The following is a 24292-nucleotide window of genomic DNA, read 5'->3' as shown; positions in this document are numbered from 1 at the left end:
CATTGAAGGGGTGCCATGTTTTGATGGCGAGCGGCAAATCACTTGACTTATTTTTCCAGTCATGAATACAACAAACCCAGTGGGTCCCACTGTAAGAGTTTTGCTGTGTGGAGCTGCATGAAGTGGGTGCTTAGTTAGAAATGGTCTGTTTGAGGCACTTTTAAAAAGAAACAGTCACACGGGTCTTGGTCACAAAGTCAAACAGCTCACTGTCCTCTAATATGCTGCTTCCAATTCAACAGATGATTAGGTGGTCACAGACTTATAATCTATACTGTAGTGTTTCATGAGAAAAGACCACATGAAGGCACACATGCTTTTTAATGACTGTCTTTGTCCCAGATGTGGCTTGTTCATTCTGCAGGGATTTTACATCTGTCTGTTGGTGCCAACGGACAAGCTCGTCACACTTCATACATACTGATGTTTTTGCCTAAGTGGTCTTGCCAGACCCCCTGGAAGTGGCCAAGGCATGACTGTAATCTAAGACTCTGAAAAGAGCCAAGCCATTAGACCAGTCCCTAGGAGCTGACTACAGCATGACATTCATCTGTTCTCCACTGAACACCAACGGTGGAAGAATGATCCATCTCTTTGTAAAGATGCTGACGGGCAGCACTGTTGCAGGGGTGGGCTAAAGGCATCACTTAGAAAACCCAGGACTGACTTCTATCCTTCTTGTTAAGAAGTCAGTGAACATCAAATACAGCCCATCTTTACAGCAGGCTCTTGTTCTTCTCGGCTTTGTGAACCCAACAGTGAGTTCTGAGCTGCCTTCCATGGAGAGAAACATTGGAGATCTGTTCCTTCAGATCAATTGTACAAGTTCTGTAAAATTCCCAGAGGCATAAGGATGGTGGTAGTGATTCCACGTGGCATGGAAAGGAGCTTTTTCCTGCTGGGCTCAGGTACAGAATATGCTGCAGTAAACACATGCTGTCAACCAAGAAGGATGGGCTGGGCACCAACAGAAGGCATGGGCAGTGCAAGCTCTGCTGAATGTTACGGTCTTAAAACCTTCTTGCTCCATTCTGCAGGATCTTGCAAACTACATAGTAGGGAATGAACTGTTCCTGCTGACATCCTTCAAGATGATGGAAACCAAAGTCCTAGGTAGACAGTTCTAGGTCTGAGGTGTCCAACTTACAAGAAAATGTCATTCATGGTATCCATGTGGAGTTAACTAGCAGAAAGTTAAATGTGCAGAACAAAAATAACTTTAGGGAAAGAGATTTGTTTTCAGCCAGAAAATGGAAAATACACATTTCTCCTGGTTGATCTCTTCTTAACCCTTTGGAATCTTAGAAGTATTTAGAAATTCTAAGCAAAAAGTCCTTAGAATTTCCTAACGAAACAAAGATGCTTAAAGATAAAATTTTTTAGAATATGAAAGTATAAGATTTACTTCATTACACTGGAAAGAAGGTAGAGTACATGACAGAGAAACAGTAGACTGTCAACACAGAACTGAATTCATTTTTTTTTTTTCTACATCAGACTCTTCCAAATTCACCACTAATCAAAATGGTCCCATTTTCAGAAGTTTAGTTCTTTGATTCTTTCATCTGGAAACTGGTATCAGCTGAAATCTTTTCTTCAATTAAAATCCTAAAGGGACTATTGCTGTCTTTAGCACAAAAATAACACCTAAATGCAGTAAACAGAACCATGGAAATCTGACCCAAGCCCACAAAAGTCAGAAAGGTAAGTCTAAAAATATAAAGTGATACTTTACCCTTTGTTGTGCTAAATACTTTAGGCATGCACTTTCAAGATTCCAAAGAATGCTTAGGCAAAAAATGGACCTGGGTCCTGAACAACAGTGTAGAATTTACTTTCATTCAGGATTAACAGAGATCTTTAAAAGTATATAAATGCTTGTAGGCATATGTATACATCTAAATATTTTGCTATGGATCTTTGATTTTAGTCTAATGTAAATTAGAAGTGACTTTGAAAAATACATAACTAAAATGATTAATTCTAGCTATTTCTAATTTCATCCTCTGTTAATCTCCAAAACACATTTAGATGAACACATTCAGAAAGAGGACGGTTCAGCTGGTCTATTTTTGACACAAGCAGAGTAAACTATGTCATTGTGTCACCCACTATGAAATCTCAGCCTCAATGACGTGGGTGCTTAATCATCTGTCCTTTACTCATAACAGGCCAAACTGGGAGGTAGGAAGTCTTTCTGTTGACTAATCAAAATGCCTACCTCCCCCACCCCACAGCAACCAGGGGGAAGGGAGGTGGCAGGAACAGGCACAGCATAGAGCTTCAAAAGCTCTGAATACCAAAGTCAGATGTTGAATTGAAAACTGCCTCCAAGACACAGGCACAGAGAGATAAAGAGAAAAAGCAAAAATAAAAAGATGCAACGAAATGAATACTGTGGAGTGAACGACCGTACCTTGGCAACGGCTTTGCCATCGGAATTATTGTTGGAATCCTTAACACCACTGAATGAATCTCTTCTTTGTGGGCATGGTTTCTTTTTGCGTGGTCTGCCTTTAAGATTTGGCGCTGAAAACAAATGGAAAACAATTGATACACATTTTCATTTGCATGGGTTTCTTTATTAAAGACCCAGAATCTCACTACAGTGATCCCTTCTAATTGTTCAGAGAAATGTACATATATTGGCAAGCAGCCCTCATTATTACACGCTTCTCTCTCTGAATGCTTACATATTGGTAGAGTATACATTTCTGTACATACTTCCCAAAGCTAATCTATTTAGCTTTAACATGTCTAATTAATATAAGTTACACGAAGCTCTTAGCTCTAAAGGATCATGGTAAGAAAAATGTCCTTCCACGTTGTTTGACAAGAAGCATTTGGGGCTGAAAAACTGAGCCAGGCTTTGAGCTCAATCTTTGGTTTTTGTTTTGTATCTTGCTTTCAAAAACCTAAGTGACATGCCTGCCCTTATGGTATCATAGTAATGAAATGTTGAAAACATCTCTTTTACAAAATATTCAGAGACAAGGGCATTCTCTCAAATTACCATACAGATAAGTAGAGAGATAGCTAAAGAGAGAGAAGCATTCACAACAGCAAGCTGGAAAATATTATTACATATATTTACTAATAATACCGTAACCAGCATGTTTCAAATCTCAACAAATCTGGCAGATACATTTAAATCAGCATGCTCTCTTTTCCTTTTCAATATATTTTTATGAAGACCTTCAGGCTTATTTAAAATAACATCCAAAGATTACACTGGGGTTGGCTTGATTCCATGGGGGCTACACTTTTGAAAAGACAAGATACAAATCAAAGTTCTATTTCATCCTTGATGCTGAGCAACTTGGTTCCTTTTAAGATCTATACAGAAAGTCGGGAGGAAAGGCTGCTGTTTATTGAGAGCTATGACTATCCGGCATCAGCTTTCACATTTAACTTCATCAGTCACCCAAGTCAAGCCAAATTAAAAACAACCAACTAACCAACCAACCAACCCCAGAACGACTCCAAGCTAATCAATTATACCCTAAACAATTTTGTTCAGACCTTTCAAGGTACCCACACTTTTTATTACTTAAGGAGTGATTATGACAATGTCACATCTAAACAACATGAACCTTCTTAACTGTTGTTAATCTTACTTAGGCAGTTAACCAGTGGTTTTAGGACATTTTTACATTGTACTCATTTTACAAACACAGGTAATCCTACTAATTTGATTTTCTCCTCCGGATAACAGTTTTACTGTTGGTAAAAGCTCAGTAAAGCAGAGCTGCCTTTAGAATCAGAGAGGCAAAAGTTTAAAAAGAGGCTTTAGGGCTTAGGATCCCCTTCCCACACCCGCTCTCTCCTCTCATTCCCCTAAACGCTGGTCTGAAAGTCCATCCCAGAAAGCCAGGCTGGAATTACCAAAGGTAAACAAGCTCATAAACAAAAATCAAGCAAAGAGAAAGTAGCGATTACCCATTCCAGTCGACAAACATCTGCCTGACTGATGTCTGTGCTCATGAAAGCTACAGCATGTGACTGCTCCCCGGCCACATCCCTGGAAGTCTCGACTTGGTGTGGATGTCAGCTTCCCTCCGAATGCGAGCTGCGAGGCTCAGCGCTCTGCTTACAACTCCCCTCCCCCGGCAGCTCCATTACTCATGTAAACACACAGCAGTGACTAGCACCGAGTGTGTGGGATGAGCCTGAGGACTTTGCTGGAGTTGCCAGACTGGCAGGGAGGGCTCTGCTCTCTCCACCTCCCCGCACGGGGTTGGTGATTTCATCCGGCATGTTTTGTGGATCCTGACCTCTTGCTCCCCTTGTCAGAGCACGATGCCACGTTCCATGAATTTGACACGGTCCGCAGCCTGGAGCCAGGGCATGGACTGTTTGTTTTGTTTAGAAGACTTTGTGTAGCACAGAAGTGTTTCCACAACTGACCCAAGTGTTAAGACTTTAATGACCACGAGGGAAGGATGTACTTTCAAGTCCCTTATCAAAATAATAGCTGAGCAGAAAGCTGACAAACAGAACTTGGGGTAGCAGGTCTGAGGCATTTCATTAAAACAAACAAAACAGTATCCCCTCTGTTCTAAGATTTGTTACTATGATCTTCCTTTCCTAACATTTTGGCGAAAAGCACTTAAACCTAAAAGGCATTTATTTCTAGAAAAGCTTTCAAATCCCAAAGGTCTTTTCGATAGAACTTGCATCGAACATGCTGTTTTTTAAAAAAGGCAAAGGTTCCGGGAACTGACAAGAAGTCATCCCCAAACTGGGTTTATTTTCTCCATTCTTTGAGCTGTTTTCAGAACCCAGAGAAAACATGTACTCCCCCAGCAGATTCTGAGAATTACAAATTTAGAACAGACTAGCACCTAATATTCTGGTCACACAAACGTAAACTCTAAATGGGATTTGATCAAGAGAAAAAGCCCTTTGTTCTTACTAAGGCAAGTACTTCAGTATTTCAGGTATGGTTGGGCAAATCTTACCAAATCTTACCAGTCACTCAGGGCTCAAAATTAAATTCCTCTCCTACTCTCCCCTCTGAACTTTTTTTCTCTCCTTCTCTTATGGAACATATCACTGTACTCCTTGTACTTTTAGCTGTGGTTTCTGGCATATTATTATACTAGACTGGAGAATCCTTAAGGGCAAGACCCTGTGGGATGTGTCTTTTATCTGCCCAGCACAATACCCAAAAGGCAACATTGCATAACATGCATTTGTTGAATGAAAAAGTGACCAATGGAAATAAATATGTCCACATAGTGTTCTTTCCTGTCCTCATAGACTGATCTCACCAACCTCACACGTGGTATACTTGTCACACTGGGCACTTGTAAAACTGCATTCACCTTTACTACTTATGCTTATGCTCTGGAAACATAAACCGGTGACTTGAGGTTGCACTGGGAATGGAGACAGGAAACGTAAGGCCTTTGGTATCTCAGTAAGGCTATAATCTAGTCCCCACATGCAATGCACAAACACCCTGACGAGCACAAATATTCAAAGTACAGGGAGGAATGGAGCACAAAGGACTGGATAGGTGCCCCTGCAATCCAATCAGAGACCTTTTGGATTCAGAAGACTCCAGGTAAAGTTTTGGTATTGAAGGGCTGGCTTTGGGGACAGCAAAAACTCTGGTCCCCAGGCCACATCTTTTTCCCTCTAGAGTCATAATCTGTCATTTGCTAGGTCAGTGAGTGAAAACAGGTGCATTATGGTGTGCTGGTGGGTAGGAGTGGGGTGGGTCTGTGGACTTTAATTCACTTATGGAAGAGACAACCCCACCTCCTTCCAGCCACTCTGCGAGGACCTATACCTGCCCTCTCCTTGAAAGCTCAGTGCTATGTACTAAGTACTTACTGACAGAACCTAAATCCTAAGACTCCAGAATTAGACCAGCTCTTGTTCTTCAGGTGAGACAGATCTCTACCAAGAAAAAGCTCTGCTAAGGAGAGAGCAGTACCCTTACTGATGGCATATCTGGCTCCAGTCAGTTTTATTAGAAAAAAAAATAAGTGCAAAGCAATAGACGTACTATTACTGTTACATGTGTATATAATTCACTGGCCTGGCTTATCACAGAGTTCAGTAAATGCTCTTTGCATGAATGTTTTCAGTATTATACATGAATAATAAGAGTAGCTAAGTGAATAATAATAGTAGCAAACCATTTCTGAGCACTTTCTCTGTACAAGTCACTCTTCTGGGTGCTTTGCATACAATAACTGCACTAAAACTCACAGCAAGCCAAAGAGGAAGGCATGATCCTTATCCCCATCTTACAGACCAGGAAACTGAGACAGAGATGACATTACTTGTCTCCGACCATACAAATGGTTACTGGTAGCAGAAGGACTTCAACACAAGCAACTGGACTTCATCCAGAGCCCCTGCTTTAAGCAACTTATCTCTAATAGACACACACACAGACACACACACACTGCCTCATAATGAAGTATTCATACTAACTTGGGCTGGCAGTCACCAGGAAGCTCTCCCCAAATGAAGACACTCAAGTACTACATAGCATGAGGGTGCTGCAGCCCACCCCAGACAGGAAACACTGTCCCACAGATAGAATTGATAGCAAGTGGGGTCCCCATTAGTCTTGACCCAGCAGTAGGTGGCAAGACTTCCACTAAGGCCAATAAAACTTAGTCAGAGACCCCTACATATTACCCCCTTAACCAGTGGGCCACTGACTCTTCTGCCTAATCAGTGAAAGATCTCTGTGGTTTAAAAAAAAAATCTTTCCCCTCTGACTGCCCATCTGTTCCTCTTACTCAGTGCCAAGAAATTAACAACTATTCACCTTTGTGAAGTCACTGCTATTTCTATAGGTGTTAATCCTCAGAGAATCAAGCTACCTCCAGAGCTCCAGGCTACTCTGACAGCTAACCGGTGTTTTTTTTTTTTTTTCTTTTTAAACGCCTTCCACTATTAATGAATTATAGTCTATTTTCTCAACAATATAGCAAAACAAGTTTGTTTTCCTTAAAGGGTCTAGAAGCTCAGAGTTGCAGACAATTTGTTTATATATTTATTTCACTATGGGTTCACACAAGTTACATGGCAGGGCAGTGCAGGTGTGGGAAACTTTTATGTCAACCCCAACTCTTACAATAATAATAATAAAACAAAGGGAAATGTAACCAGTTACTGGCAAAGTAAATTGCTTTTGGCTTAAATGTTCCTGTTTTTTTCTACTGTGTTCTTCCTGTCATGACCATCTCTTTTTTTTAATAGCATTTATGCTCTTGGAAATACCACGAAGATAGATAAACTGCTATAAAAGCTGGATTGACTCATCAGTTAACAACTCTTCCTTCCCATTTTGCAGAGAGAATTTTGTTGCCAACACAGCTACATATTCTCTCGAGAAATTCTTTGTGAGCTTCCACTGAAGAGATAGGACTTGCTTGTTGGTAGGGACTGGAATCAGGGGAATGGAAAACCAGCACAATTTTCCTAAGACTTTGAACCCCGAGGTCAATGTCTAGAGAAGTCGGCAGAGCGTTAACTCATTCGATTTGCAAGTTGTGTGTGTCTTTTAAACACGAGCCAGAAAACAAAACTCCACTGATCACAGTATTAGGGTAGACAAACATTGTTCTATGTATAGTATGCGTTACTGATAATACCCTGCATTTCTGTAATGCTTTTCCTATGAGGGTATCAATTCTCTGGTACATTTTCTTTACAGACAATAATCTTAAAATACCGGCTGGGCGCGGTGGCTCATGCCTGTAATCCCAGCACTTTGGGAGGCTGAGGCGGGTGGATCACGAGGTCAGGAGTTCGAGACCAGCCTGGTTAACACAGTGAAACCCTGTCTCTACTAAAAATACAAAAATTAGCCAGGTATGGTGGCATGTACCTGTAGTCCCAGCTACTCGGGAGGCTGAGGCAGAAGAATCTCTTGAACTTGGGAGGCGGAGGGTGTGGTGAGTGGAGATCGCACCATTGCACTCCAGCCTCGGCAGGCAACAGAGCAAGACTTCGTCTCAAAAAAAAAAAAAAAAAAAAAAAAAAAAAAAAAAAAAATACCCTGGTAAGTTTCAGCATGGAGCATTGCTCTTTCAGGGGGGAGGAGGAGGAACCTACCCTAATTTAGTTATTATCATTTACTGTGTTCTATTTTCTTTTCTTTTTTTTTTTTTTTGAGACGGAGTCTCGCTCTGTCGCCCGGCCTGGAGTGCAGTGGCCGGATCTCAGCTCACTGCAAGCTCCGCCTCCCGGGTTTACGCCATTCTCCTGCCTCAGCCTCCTGAGTAGCTGGGACTACAGGCGCCAGCCACCTCGCCCGGCTAGCTTTTTTTGTATTTTTTAGTAGAGACGGGGTTTCACCGTGTTAGCCAGGATGGTCTCGAACTCCTGACCTCGTGATTCGCCCGTCTCGGCCTCCCAAAGTGCTGGGATTACAGGCTTGAGCCACCGCGCCCGGCCTGTGTTCTATTTTCAATGTTTCCCCTTTAACTATTTAGAAACTTCCTCTTTCATTACAACAAAAATAGAAAGAATGTTTTTAAAGTTATTAACGTATGAGTAAAAGACTTATAAACCAAGAATGGCAGAAGGCTTGATCAAAGCCATTCTTAAAATTTATGGGTGTAATAAAAGAAAGGCATTTCACAGATAATCTCTTACAGAATTTCAGTTTTCAAATATGTGGGGAGACAAAAGAAAACTAGAAGCTCTCAGACCTCATTTTGGCTTTAACTTAAAGCCAATATTTAAAAATTCATAAATAAGTCCCCGAATTTTTTATTTCAAATCCACAGTTATATTTCATATAGTGACCATTGGTATTAAACTTCTATTCAATTGTTTGAACCTTTCTACAAATTCACAAAACACTGATCACATACGAATTTAGGCAATATTCAAGTTTATTTTTATTCTGGTTTCCCAAAATCAGTCTTCCACACCCAACAGAAATGCTTGAGAAGCAATTGTATTGTCTGAGATATAAACACACTGGGCCATTGACAAGCACAACTTGATCCTGCAGGACATTCTAACTCTGATGATGAAGTTTAAACAATAGACATGGAAACACAATACTGCAAAAGTTTTATTATTTGGTAATTGTTCTGACAGTTTCCTCTTAAGAGTAATTAATTTTTTCTCAAATAAAGGCATTAAAAAGATGAAGCCCTGGTGGTGGCTCATGACTGTAATCCCAGCACTTTGGGAGGTAGGAATATTGCTTTAGGCCAGGAATTTGAGACCAGCTTGGGCAATGTAATGAGACCCCTGTTGTGATGAAAATTAACTGGGTGTGGTGGCATGTGCCTGTAGTCCTAGCTACTCCGAAGGCTGAGGTGAGATGATCATTTGAGTTCAGGAGTTTGAGGCTGCAGTCAGTCTAGACTATGCCACTGCTCTCCAGCCTCGGTGACAGAGTGAGACCCTGTCTCTTAAAAACAAACAAACAAAAAACGCAACTGAGCCCAGAACCCAGCCAGATTTAAACACTTTCCACATTCAAATGTCATCAAGACCAGAAAACCCCAAACACTAATGGATGGATGCGCCCTAGAGAAATTTACACTCATCACACTGGATATCATGCGATATGAAGACCTGGACTTTGAGTTTCGAAGTGTGCTTTTTGCCCAAGTCATACCCCTACACTGCTTGAACCACAAACTACAATTTAACATTTCCAATGAACTCTGCACAGAATCCGTCCTTGTTCTTCCTGCCGGAAGGGTGAGCAGTTGTAGTGTTAGAAAGAACATTAAAAAAAGAAGAAGAAGCTGGCTTTATATGAGGTCGTCACTTTGCCTCTTTGTCAAAATCATTGAGAGTCCCAATAGTCACTAATGAGAGTAACGTATTACTGCCTTTGTTATACCTGGATTGCTTGGGTAGTTTAAGTCCAAAACAGCCATGGACTTCATTGACTGCTCAACAAACCATGTAAGTAAACACTTTTGTAATCCATTCCAAAACATGCCCAGTCTTACTCACTCTGTTTCATACTTGTGAATGCTGGAGTAATTATTAATGCTCCTGATCAAGGTTTTAGTAATTTCTTAGGCATGTGATTTGCATAGCTATTTCCTGATCTGCCTTCTCTCTCTGCCCTGGAGGTCTTCATTTCTCAGAAACACTTAAAAACACAGATTATTTTACTTCTACCCTTCCCCCAACCCGTAAATGGAACAGGACTTCCTAGCTCATCTGTATTGCTAATTGGTTTGAAAGCATGTGACTCCGTGCATTCTTGCCATTAAAACACAAGCAAGCCTTTTTTGAAGTCAGCTTTACCAGCAGTGATAGGCAGATTTCTATCTTTGTTCCCCCACTGTGTCTTGAGGCAGGGGAGAAATGTAAATGATCACATGTTATTTAAATATTGTTCTGAAATCATGTAGTGAATTCCAAGGTAATATAAAAATGTTCTAATCCGGCCACTGCACTCCAGTCCGGGTGACAGAGCGAGACTCCGTCTCAAAAAAAAAAAAAAAAAAAAAAAAGTTCTAGAAGTCTGTGTAATAGGGTTGTCCACAAACACACTGGCAAAGAAGGGGATTATAGATGCTTTTCACTACTGCTTGAGAAACAAGGGGAAAATCTGGGAGCTGAATCTAGGAGTGAGGAGAGAGTCTGGTTTTTCAGAGGATTGATTCTCTAGGGGAAAATTCTGGAACTAGGAAAAGAGATTGAAATCTATGCCAGACCTTTCCAACTCTCACCTTCTCTCTGGTCTATTTGGCTATCTATTCTCGGTGGAGGGTCCCCTTGTAAGAGGTGCAAGTGGTAGCTCATACCTGCTGTGCAAGAGCCTACGCATCTTTGGGATAATGGGGTCTATATACCACAGCATGGATAAGACCACAGCCTAGGTTTTCCTGAGGATCAGGAGCCTATGGAAAGACTCCTTTGTCTTGGAATTCCACATATTCTTTTCTTTTTTTTTTGAAACAGAGTCTCGCTCTGTTGCTCAGGTTGGAGTGCAGTGGCACGATCTCGGCTCACTGCAAGCTCTGCCTCCTGGGTTCACGCCATTCTCCTGCCTCAGCCTCTGGAGTAGCTGGGACTACAGGCGCCCGCCACCAAGCCCGGCTAATTTTTTTTTGTATTTTTAGTAGAGACGGGGTTTCACCATGTTAGCCAGGATGGTTTCAATCTCCTGACCTCGTGATCCACCCGCCTTGGCCTCCCAAAGTGCTGGGACCACTGGCGTGAGCCACCACACCTGGCCAGAATTCCACATATTCTATAAAGAGACAGCAGGGCAGAGTGGACATCTTAGGACTTAGCTCGGTGCCTAAGGGTGTGCGGCAGTGCTATCTAGGAGCTGATACTGTACGCAAACGGTCTGATTTCTCTGCCCATGCCACCCACCAGCTAGCTGCAAGGTCCTGTCAAGTCACAAATTCAGCAAAACCAAAAGTGGACTCTCAAAATGCCATCAAGGCTCAGACTCCCACTTTCACATTTACCTGGCAACTTCTTTCTCCTATTCATCTCTCCAGATGCCAGGTGTCCATGAGCCATTTCCAGGCCCCAGGTTCCTCTCTCAATGGAGATCATGCACAGAAACTATTACAGAATAAGCATGTTGTTTCAATGCTATACTATGTATTTTTTTCTTATGATTTTGAAATAGCTCCTGTTTTCATTTTTTGAAAACTCTGCTATAAATACAGATTTAGTCTTTCTTGGTATGGTTCTATATAGTAAAAATACAATATTAACAAGATAATTGTCTTTTTCTCTTAAGGCTGTTTAAGGATGCGCTCTGGAAATGTGTTTTAAGGCATTTTGATTTCCACAATTTCTGAAGGTTATACAGATAGAACCTCTTAAACAAAGAGAGTTAATTTTTTGTCTCTCTCTTTTTTCTGTTTGTTAAAATCAATAAAGCTGCTCATTCCAGTCTATGATTGATATGTTCTGTGGTGTTACTATTGAACATGACAGCACAGAAGTGAAAGCAACATTTTTGTGTCGAATAGCCTTGTGAGAGCAGTAAATATCAGAACACTTTTTAAACTCATTTATAAACAGGACATTCTTGTTCAGCCATTTCTCCAGGTTTGGAAATGAGATATTCCATTTCATCATTGAGGATAACTGATTTGCTACCCTCTCTACAGAAAACATTCCCCACTTGGAAATAAGTAAAAGAGATGGGTTGTTTTTGTTTTGGTTTTGGTGTATATGTGGATTAACATGGAGATATTTAACTTATTACATACTTGGATGAGAATGTCATGGGATACATTTTAGTATTTAAAAGACATACACTTTAGAAACAGTCATCAAGTGATAGGCTCCCAATTTATTTTAAAAAGATCCAAAACGGAATTTGTACAGAAAGGGGACTTTTCACTCGCTTTGTGCTTTTATACCTTTCAGAAAGAATAATGTGAATAGTAGGATAGTCTTTTACTTAAAAGTAAAAAGATGACTATTTTTGGTTGTCTGAGATTTGGAGACATTTTTCTTTGTTCAGGCAAATCCCTCTCACCCTTCCTTCCTATGAGGGCATCAGTACCGTCCCCAACTAAGTACCTCAGTGGTCTCTGAGCTTCATTTGTTTGTGCAGGTACAGGAGCCAAGATACTGGAAAATGACTAAAAACTCTTCTGTGGTACCAACAAAGTCATGCAAACTCACAGATTGTATAGAGGAGTGTGTGTCTTGGAGCAGGGTGGGGTGAGGGTACAGAATGAGAAGAGAAAGGGGCCTGGGGTGGGCATGGAGAGGCAGCAACAAGGTTCATAATACCTGGTGACATGTTAACTAAGTGCAGATTATAAGCCATGGGGCAAGCTAGAGATATCAGTCAATTGGAGGGAGAGTTTGTCACACTATAGAGAAAGAGCACACAGATACCATCAGACACCCTAACGTAAAGCTAACAATGAACCCAGAAGAGGTTACAGTTTCTTCACATTTTTTCGGTGTAAGATAAAACATTTCTATGACTATTTAGAATTGCTGTGTCTGATACAGTCACTGCTAGCCACCTGTGTCCCTTGAGTATCTGAAATACTATATGTCAAGTCCAAATTGAGAAGTGCCAGTGCAAAATACACACTGGATTTCCAAGACTTAATACAACATAAAAGTAAAATATCTCATTAATAACATTTTATATTGATTGCATATTGAAATGATAATATTTTGAATACACTGGGTTAAATAAAATGTATTATTAAAATTAACTCCACATGTTCCTTTTTACCTTTTAAAATGTGGTTACTGGAATATTTTAAATTACATGTGGCTCACATTATCTTTCTCTTGGGCGATGCTGGTGTAGTCAATAATTCAATGTTATGATTATAGATATGTTCTTGGAAATATGTGTTAAGGAGCAGACAGAACAAGATTAACATCTGAAACTAGAATAATCAGCAAAAGTCACGATTCAATGTTTCAATACATTTAAGATTTTATTCACTGTTATGGAGGGTAGTCATGTAAAAATGTTATACATAGTTTTATATATATTACACACACATATATAATGTTATAATGGTATCTAAAAATTTTGCTGAAGCTGAGGGCTCTCCTCTGTGAAATTTAAATCTGGTAATCATTGACTCAAGGCTACTAAATGGCCCTGCTGAAGATGTTATTTCATTAACTTCCTTAACTAAGATATCAAAGTAAATGTTAAGCTTTGACAACAGACTGGAGCAGAGACAGAAGGACAGAGAGAGAAGGGAGAGAGAAAGAGAGGAAGGAACTAGCGAATTATTTATTTCACAACTTGTTCTCTCCTGCTGTCAATATGGGTCTGGTATAATGTAAGCCATTTTCATCATGCAGTACAAACTGAATAGGAGAAAATGGAGCTGGAGTGATTTTAGTTGCTTGAAAGTAGACACTTCTTAATCTCCAACTATTGAGTAAGTTAATGGTCTGACTTTTTGGACATTTCATCTGAGAATAAATAGAGAGGTCAGTTATAGTCAGGCCTAAATACAGGGGCATAGATAGCCTCATTGGCTTTGCCAACCTGCCTCAAGTGCCATTTATGACAAAATATGAGATTATTCATTGAAGACTGGCATTCCAATAAGCCCAGAAAAGTTGAACAGAACAAAAAGGTTTGAACTCTGGGGGCAGGGAGGAGATACATTTTTTCCACAATCATTCTTAGCACTAAAAAACCGTCAGGCATCACTGAGACGGCGGCTGCCCAGTGCTCAGCTGGCCCTATGTCCCATCCTCCCAAACAACTTGTTACAGTAGCCAAAATCAAAGCTGATTCCCTCCACCTCCTCACTCTTTGATTCCTGTGGCAGCAGCAACACAGAAACCTAACTAGACATTAACAGCCCTCCAAACACTACATGCCAATCAAAAGGCTGGTAAAATGGGTTCCTACTGTAAAAATAAAAGAGCAACAATGGTGGAAACAGAAATAAGCTTAGGAAATATTTTCTTTTCTTAGAAGGTGGGAGTTGCTATAGCATTTAAGGCAGTAGCATGCAGAAAGGCTTAGACCAAAATCTCTGCAACATCGACAAAATGTGCAATAAATATCATACATTCTACTGTATTATACTTATAATGTAGTAATTTTGATGAAATGATTTGGCAGGTTCAACCTATGTCCTGTGAAGCAATCTGCACACCTCTGGTATGTTTCTGATGTCTAACTATCGAAGTATTTGTCTTTGTCCTCCAAACTCTTTTATAGCACATGGTATGCATATTTCAGCATCCAACATTATTAACTCATGAGCAACTGTCAGTTGATGGTTATCTAACACATGGGGTCTGCACAAAAGGGATCCTTATTTGGGCAAAAGCTCTTGTCTGCACCAGTCTGTCTATATTTTCCCTCAGAATAACTTTATTTGGATTATTATTCGCTGTTAGTGGAAACTCGGAGGTTGCATGTGCGGCAATTGGAAGGCGGAGAAATAAATCCTTAACAAGTTCAAACACTTAGCTGATATTAAAACCATTTCTAGCTTTGTTAGCTGAAAGCAAACGCTCCATTGCCCTCTCGTGGTGAGTCGATGGGATGCGGTGGGAAGATCAAAAAACCCCGCAGAAACTAACAAGAGAGTTTACTCCAATACAGGTGACAACATTCATCTTGGATAGAAACAGCCACAAATGACAACCTTATATTGTTTTATATGTTTTAGAATTTACATTTTTCAGCCCTCTTACATGGAGACTGGACAAGGTGGGGTGGGTGGGGCCAGTAATATGGAAATTAGAACTTTGTCTTTCTACAATACAATGACTGCACTATATTTACAACCATAGCTGCTATATATGTGGCAAATTGATTTTTATGAGATTTAGAAACTTAAAAAAATCATGTTCACATTTTAAAAGCTCCTTTAAACCAAAAATAGACTGATGTTCCAACTGGTTTGGAATTATAGGAACCAAGGAAAGAAGTCTGAATAATTCCCTAATATGGAAGAAAAACTATTTTTTTTTTTTTAAATAAGGAACAGTTTGTTTCTGACAATAGGCAACATATGGAAACATGGAATTTATAGAACCAAGTATAGGTACAGAATTTATCTTTCTATATTCTCTAAAAATAAAATTTTATAAAATTCTGAACTCCAGATTTAATAGTCAGTTACCCAACTGGGTATTTATCTTTTAAAAACACCATTTAAAATTTCTGCTGTATGCCTTTCAACAATTTCCTGCCTAACAGGCCCATCCCCAGAAAGCAAACAAACCTGGTATTAAAACAGACTGAAGAGCTTAAGAGAAAGCTGGGGGAGAAGTCGGGGCAAAGTACATGAGAACATAAACTACTTTTTAAATCTTATTACCAGTAAATGTACCATTTTTCTCTTTTATGTGTCTTCTCTTCAGATAAAAACCACTCCTCCAACCAGCATTACAAAAATGCTCCGTATTTTTATAATATGATTTTAGGGGCAGATTCATCTCAAATTGGCTTTTCTACTCACACGTGGAAGTTCAGTTTTGCAACAACAGTTGTTTGATTTTGTCTTTGAATTAGCAAAGTTCGTAAAGTAATTTTACTATAAAATTAAACAGCTGGGAGTTCTTTAGCAAAACATGACAACTCTTGTTCTTCTTTGTACTATTGTGCAAGCTGAAATACCCTTTCTTTCATGTCTTTTTAATTCCAAAATGAATTCCCTAGTTAGCCTTGTTTAGCTTTAAGAAAAATAATAAAGAAGGGGGGCGGTTTTTGCTGACCTCTGAAATTCACAGGCTTTTAAGCACAGGGCATTTACACAAGGTGCGTTCTCAAAGGGCTTTTGTTTAATTCCTATTATGGAATGAAAAATGATATTCTACCCCCATATAATGCCGATCCTTGTGTACAGCAAAGCTGTTGACAAGTGTTACTGTGGAGCGAGACGTCTTACGCCGATTTTGCAGATGGGAAAACTGAAACATCTCTAAATGCTGAGGAAATATGGAACTAAGATGTTCGTAGAGGCTGGAATTAAATTTAGAATTTGACTCTTAGCCCAGGACTCTAACCATGTGAGGGCCCTAACTCTCTGGAATCAACAGAAGGGCAATTTTAAAACATTCTTTTGACATTATTAACCACAGCCTGGGGGCTCAGGGAAGTGAGTGGGGGAGGGCCTGGAAACATAATACAGAGCTGCTAGGTGACAGCCTTGTGCAACACTGTTAATACTTTGGATTACTTGATCCATATTGCCATATACTCTAGGAATAGTCCGAGGCTTAGTGATTTCCTTTGTATCTTAAAAAATTAGAGTCTAGATCCAAGGGCTAGTGTAGACTGCTTCTTAAAATATGGAGCCAGAGTCATGACAAGAAAAACTGCAGAAAGTGGTTCTTGGCTTTTCACACGAATCTGGAACCAAAGATCACTGCTAAGAGTTGGTGAAACCATAGATGTTATGCCAGTAGGATTCATCATTGTAGTCATTTATAAAATGATGGAATTCCATAGCTTTAGGAAAACCTCGAGCACCAGCTTGTCAGTCTCCACATCAGAAAAGGCAGGACCAGAGAGCCCGACACTCGCCCAGAGTCACCCAGTGAGTAGCAGAGCTGTGACAGACCCTGGGTTCTGTTGCATGAGATCAGCAGCAGAGCCTTGGCAGCAGATGGCTTTTCAATGGCCCTGAATACCTCCACTTGGGTCTCTGCAGGGCGAGCTCTGCCATCCCAAGACCACGTTACTGAAACACACTTTCCAAGGAACTGCAACTAATAAAGTCAAATGGGAGCTGACAAGGACATTCCCACTGTGTTCAAATGCCGAAACATACAACCGAGAAAGCTCACTTGGAGCGCATGAAGTGGGGGTCCTTCTGGCAAGACTTCTGTGCACCATACTCCCAGCTGTTTGCTCAGACCCAAATGTGAGGGACTAGCAGCAAAACACTTGCAAAGCCATCAGGAAAGTGCTCTGGCATTGGGCGTCAACAACTGCCACCTGCTTTTTTTTTGTTAGGCTGGGCTGAAAAACCAAAGGAGCCCTCCTCAGGGTGAGGAAGGGCTTTGGGAACTCAGGACCTCTGGGATCAAGAAGAAATGGACCACGGGCCACCTTGCTAGGGAGCATTGTCCTCACCTTCTAGTAGTAACACGTGCCTCAGAGGTCCCAAGCACATTAAGAAGCTTAATATCTATGTGCCTTTGTTCCTGGGCTTCCTCTGACAACAACATCTTTCCTTTTTTGGCTTTTCTCCCTCCTGCCCCAACTCCCCACTATAAAGCTTCCTTGGCCAGGTGCAGTGGTCCATGCCCGTAATCCCAACACTTTGGGAGGCTGAGGTGGGTGGATCACCTCAGGTCGGGAGTTCAAGACCAGCCTGGCCAACAGGGTGAAACCCCATCTCTACTAAAAACACAAAAATTACGTGAACGTGGTGGTGGGCGCCTGTAATCCCAGCTACTTGGGAGGCTGAGGCAGGAGAATAGCTTGACCCTGGGAGGCGGAGCATGAAGTGAGCTGAGATTGCGCCACTGCACTCCAGCCTGGGTGACAAGATCGAGACTCTGTCTCTCCCCTCACAGCCAAAAAAACAAAGCTTCCCTACTCTCCTTCATCTCCTGCTGGGTGAGAAAACCCTTGTCAGTACCTGTACAAAGTATGCTTTGGGTCGGCTGCGGTGGCTCATACTGAGACCAGCCTGGCCAACATGGTGAAACTCCGTCCCTACTAAAAAATACAAAAATTAGCTGGGCATGGTGGCAGACGTCTGTGACCACAGCTACTTGGGAGGCTGAGACAGGAGAATCGCTTAAACCCATGAGGTGGAGGTTGCAGTGAGTTACAACTGTTCCACTGCACTCCAGCCTGGGCAATGAGTGAGACTCTGTCTTAAAATAAATAATAACAAAATTTGAAAAAACGCAAAAAACAAGCATGCTTTGATCCTGGCACCTATCACCCTGTACTGAAATCATCTGGTTAGTATATCTCTCTCCCTTACCGCAGTCTGAAGAGATTATGTTGGTCTTGATCACTGCAGCATCATTATAGTAGGTGTTCAATAAACGTTTACTAAACAAATGCCTCCCTCTGTGTCATGTTTTGAAATCAGTGGTACTACTTACTAGAGTCTAGTAAATGTTTGTTAAACTGCACTGACTGCTCATCCCACTACAGAACATAAATGTCTCGAAAGAGGGCCACGTGGCTAGGCTATCCTTGATGGTTCACCTTCCTATCTCCAGCACTTTCCCTAGGTCACGATCACCATTAATAAGGGGAAGACATATACACCGACATTGTAATGTCCACTATGTAACTCTGAGACCCAGCTATTATCAAACACCTAAATACCTAACAGAAACCCGCCTTGTCTGTGGACACACAGATCTCACCTGTTTTGCCAGGACTCTCAAGCCCACAGGGTCACTGGCTCTCCTAGAGAGCCCCTACAACAAGAAAAAGTCAGCAACACCTAAGAGAAAAAATTCTCCTGGGAAAGATGGCAGACTGCCTGGTGAGGATTCCTTTTTTAAGGAACCCTGTCTCTGCAGAGCTGCCTAAAAAAATGTGCCTACTGATGAGAGTCTGGGCAAATCTGTAATGTAGAGATTAAATTTAAATTCCAATAAATATTTTTAACAAAAATCAATAAAATAGGAGATTGATCTGCAGTTAAAAGTTCCTAGGAATGGGATAGCCTAGAAATTTCATAAATAATGCTTTTATCTTGATTACAAAATAATCCCCTGCCACAAAAACAAGGCAAATCAAGGTAGGAAATTGTTCAGCGGGAATTAAAATGTCACACTTTACACAGAATAAAGCTTTGCAATCACCAGGGAAACACACATTGCAAATGTGTTAACACAAAATTACATATATCACTTAATTATATAAGCGCATAGCTCCTGAGTCACCCATTAGCTAAACATGTCAGCTGCGGTTAAATATATACATGCAATATTTTTAGCACAGAGGGGATGTAACTATGTCAGGCCTGGCACCATAAAGCCTGAGATGGCAAGTGCTATTAAACTGAGATGCAATCATGTTGAAAAGGAAACATTAACAAACAGCAGACAATTGAGAAGAAAATACAGTGAGCTTGTGTTCTACTACATGTGCTTCCAAAACCTTATATAACTATTCATTGTCTATTTCATCTGGCTTGCATCCCAGGTTTGTTCTATGCTATACTAATTTTATAATAATAAACTGTTATACCAGTTTTATGAAATCATGCACACAGAGAGGTTGCAGATGACATTATGTCTCATTATCTTCACCAGAAAAGGACATCATCCTGAAATTAAACATAGCCTCATGCAAAACCATCCGCTCCATTTAAAATGGCCCCTTGAGTTTGCTTCTGAAAAAAGATATGTCATCTTTCCTTCCATCATCACAGCACTGGTGAAGTTGGCAAAATTGTTGTTGGAGACCCAAGTTTCATAAGAAAGTAGAGAAGGCATGGGCTTTGAGAGCAGGCAACTCTGTATTCACTTTACACATAAGGCAACTATGTGACCTTGGGCAAGTCATCATCTCTCTCAGGGCTGAATTTAACCATTCATCAAGAGAATTATATGCCCATCTTGAAACATGATGATGGGGAAGGAGTATGAATGAGGTAACATTAGACAACGTGGCTGGCACATTAGTTGGCACACTGAAGACACTAATAAATTATTATTATCACTATTATATGCACGGACACATGGAAGTAATATTAATACATCATTTCAAGCATTTCAAGAGACCAGCAGTTTGCTGGTGGGAGAGTTATTGACATTTTGGAAACACCGGAGCCCTCAGCACAGAGGTAAGCACCTTGTAGAGCCCCGGAAGAGAGATAAGTGCAGGAAAGCTCCTCATTTGACAAAAGGCATCTGGCATACCTTGGAGCCTGAACTGTTGTCTATGCTGACAAGTCTTCCAATACAGAGGCAATAACTGGGTTGTCAAAAGGAAGAACTTATCTTGGTGATAATTGATTCTGTGTTTCAGGCAACTTTAAATCTCAAGGCAAAAACTGAAGAAAGGAAATTACCACAAAGTAAAGTGTGCCTCAACAGGATGAGAGACAGTGGACGTGAGAGAGTGACAGACAGAGAGAGACTATGCCAAGTGTCCTTATTCTCTAAATTAATCATTAAATGTTTCTGAAATGTGCTTGGAGAATCCCCATTCAATGCTTAAGTCCCGAGGCTCATTGGAAATCATTGGAATCCCCTGTATCTAGAAATCACCATACATAGGCCTCAGCACATTGTAGGAGCTCAATAAATAGAAAACACATTGAACAGAATTTAATCTGGTAGGCCAAGAAGAATGGCAACCTGTTGGTTGTAGGGTTCCCAGTATAGACAAACTTATCTTTCAGGAAGGTTGGGCCCCATAGAGGGCTGAATGCTTTTGCTCTCGCATTTCCAGTAGAGCATTCTTTTTAATCAAATCTCACTTTAAGCAAGCCCTTAGGTGGCAAAATAGAAGAGCAAATTCTACCTATATGGAAGTTAGGGTAGGTCACTTAGGAGAAAAGGAAAGAAAGGAGTCATTTAAGATGAAACGTTTAAGGTTCTGATTTGTCCTGGCCAAACCAAGTCCTGGTTCTGCTTCTAACATCCAATATTCACTGATCCAATACTTATTTATTTTCCAAGATGGAGTATTGCTCTGTCATCCAGGCTGGAGTGCAATGGCACGGTCTTGGCTCACTGCAACCTCCGCCTCCTGGGTTCAAGCGATTCTCCTGCCTCAGCCTCCCGAGTAGCTGGGATTACAGGTGTCCGCTACCATGTCAGGCTAATTTGTGTATTTTTAGTAGAGATGGGGTTTCACCATGTTGGCCAGGCTGGTCTCGATTTCCTGACCTCGTGATCCACCCGCCTCGGCCTCCCAAAGTGCTGGGATTACAAGTGTGAGCCACCACGCCCAGCCCAGACCTCTTTACTCTTAAAGATGCATAGCCCTTGACTGATTCCTGGGGCATGTACTTTGAAACTGATATCAGAAAATCGGTCATTTTCAGCAGCAAGTTATACTGTATTTGTTCTTCACTCATTTTTAGACCCTTTGCGCTCCCAAAACACTTCTTGATGGTTGCTAGGCAACTATTGTTGAATACATGCAAGAGGCATTAATTATGTGATCATTTTCAAAAATGGGGAAAATTTGTTTAAAACAGAGGACATTGCCACACCTAAAAGAAAACATTTCCCTCCTTAAACAGCTATCCAGAAGAAGGCCACTACAGGTTGCTAGCTCCTGTCAAGGAGTAAGATGATTCACGAAAAGTTGTTTATTTACAGTTATTTGTCTTAGATCTTCCGTCTTCAGCCCCCCACTCATCCATGTAAGCAGCCCTGTCTTATGACAAATCCTCACTCTTAGGCTAACTGGGACTTGTCTTATTAAACATTTCCCACTTTTCCTGTTGTGCGCTCCTTACCTAAAACACCTGCACTGGTCAAGCGTGGTGGCTCACGTTTGTAATCCCAGCACTTTGGGAGACCGACGCGGGTGGATAACCTGAGGTCCGGAGTTCAAGACCAGCCTGGCCAACATGGTGAAACCCCGTCTCTACTAAAAATACAAAAATTAGCCAGGCGTGGTAGCGGGTGCCTGTAATCCCAGCTACTCGGGAGGCTGAGACAGGAGAATCACTTGCATCCAGGAGGCGGAGGTTGCAGTGAGCCGAGATCACCCCACTGTACTCCAGCCTGGGCAACAAAGAGTGAAACTCCGTCTCAAAAAAAAAAAAAAAAAAGAAAAAGAAAAAAAAAAAAGGCCGGGCGCGGTGGCTCGAGCCTGTAATCCCAGCACTTTGGGAGGCCGAGACGAGCGGATCACGAGGTCAGGAGATCGAGACCATCCTGGCTAACACGGTGAAACCCCGTCTCTACTAAAAAATACAAAAATCTAGCCGGGCGAGGTGGCGGGCGCCTGCAGTCCCAGCTACTCGGGAGGCTGAGGCAGGAGAATGGCGTGAACCCGGGAGGCGGAGCTTGCAGTGAGCCGAGATTCGGCCACTGCACTCCAGCCCGGGCGACAGAGAGAGACTCCGTTTCAGGAAAAATAAAACAAACAAACAAACAAACAAACAAACAAAACAAAACAAAAAAAAAAACATTTTTCCTGACATGTGTATTTCATACTTGCATATCCTCAGGGCAGGACAGCTTGTAGCTCGTCAATTATTACATCTAGCTTTAGAAACCAATAAACTTATCATAGGGTGATCATCTCTTTCTCTGACCCAAATGGAAACAACAAGAACTTTTCTATTTTCCACATCAACGACTAAGCTTTCTGCTGATGCCAAATGCTCTGTGTACATCTTACCCCCCCATGATTAAAGGAAACATAGATTTCATTTTACAGTGTGTTTTCCTCACACTTTGTTTTTGATATCCCAATGTCATGATTAAGCTACAACGACTTCGATAAATTGAGTCAAAAATCTGAACTAAGTAAGGGCAGAATTTGTCACAAGGTGATCTCCCTCTTTTACTGAATATTAAGTGAAGCAACACAAATGTCCATGAGGATGGAGTCCTACAGGCAAAACTAGGCTGATTATATACTCTTTCCACTCTATGGTTCCTACAGGCAACCAGTTTCCTCCTGTGTAAATTGGGGGAAAGGATTCAGAACTCAGATCAGTGCCTGGCACATAATAAATAGTATATAAGCACTAGTCACTACTATTATTAATTCTTGGCCTTAGATCCAACATTGTCTTCCTACTGTTTTTTAGCTATATATTCTCATTTTGGTTAATTCCAATCAAAGACAATGTCTTCTTTATGAAATTAACTTGGAAAAATACTGAGCATAATTGACCTGCCACAGGAAAAAAAAATAAGCTGTTATCAGAGAACAAAATATACTACATAGATAGATATAATTCTCAACTTCCAAGCTGACTTTTGGAGAGCAGTAGAGATAAAGAGAGGGCATGGCATACCCGGAACTGGAGTAGTCTGTATGACGTGGACATGGGTAAGGGTTAAGGCTGCAGGAGAGGAGGCGGAACATAAAAAATGGAGGCGGGAATAGTGTGGCCCTGCAATATTCTCGATATTCTAAAGCTTAGGCCTCTCTGTGCACTCACTGTCACCTCAAAGTGTCCCACAAACAGCTCTGGAGAGCAGATGGAGGCGATCAGATCTCCCTTGATTTAGGTTAGCTGTGGTGTGTATTGCAAATCTCTTGTAAATATTTTATGCCAGGTACTGTACTTCTAAGAGTTTCTTTTTTTTTTTGTTTTTCTTTTTTTTTGAGACAGAGTCTTGCTCTGTTGCCCAGGCTGGAGCACAGTGGCGTGATCTCAGCTCACTGCAAACTCTGTCTTCGGGTTCAAATGATTCTCCCGCCTCAGCCTCCCAAGTAGCTGGGATTACAGGCATGCGCCACCATGCATGGCTAATTTTTGTATTTTTAGTAGAGACAGGATTTTGCCATGTTGGCCAGGCTGGTCTCAAACTCCTGACCTTAAGTGATCCACCCACGTCGGCCTCCCAAAGTGCTGGGATTACAGACACAAGTCACCATGCCCAGCCCCTTCTAAGAGTTTTATGTGCAGCACTTCATTTAATCCTCTTTATATAATATATCCCCTTGAAGTGGGTAGTATCAAGATTTTCAATTTAGAAATGAGGAAACTGAGGCTGAGAGAGGGTGAGTCATTGCCCAGGAGCACACAGGTGGTGAGTGACAATGAGCGCAGACTGAGATCCAGAGTTCATCTTCTGGTTGCTGTGCCCCTGCCTCTACAAAGCAGTGGGCCTCAATACCCTATAGGGGAACAGACTTTGTTCCCCGTGACAAAGTGGCCTGGAAGGAGACAGGCTGAAAAGCAGAATGCAGTGACAACAGGCCCACACTTAATACAGGATT

The 24292-nt window shown here is 41.3% G+C and overlaps 1 protein-coding gene across 4 annotated transcripts in view; it reads right to left on the bottom strand.

The window, feature by feature from the left end:
* Positions 1-24292, bottom strand: part of ARID5B (AT-rich interaction domain 5B) — a 193671-nt gene that overhangs the window by 43756 nt on the left and 125623 nt on the right. For 3 of the 4 annotated variants that reach the window (XM_010367591.2, XM_030940204.1, XM_030940205.1), the window contains one exon: positions 2417-2529. In XM_010367591.2, the coding sequence (XP_010365893.1) occupies positions 2417-2529 (113 nt within the window). Of the gene's footprint in view, positions 1-2416; positions 2530-3939; positions 4330-24292 lie in introns of those variants that run through there. The other variant, XM_010367590.2, reaches the window with a different exon arrangement.

This window comes from Rhinopithecus roxellana, chromosome 11 (genome assembly GCF_007565055.1).
Source record: "Rhinopithecus roxellana isolate Shanxi Qingling chromosome 11, ASM756505v1, whole genome shotgun sequence".
Lineage (NCBI taxonomy): Eukaryota > Metazoa > Chordata > Mammalia > Primates > Cercopithecidae > Rhinopithecus > Rhinopithecus roxellana.
Note: the sequence above shows the minus strand (reverse complement) of the source record. Positions and strands in the feature narration are given on the sequence as shown.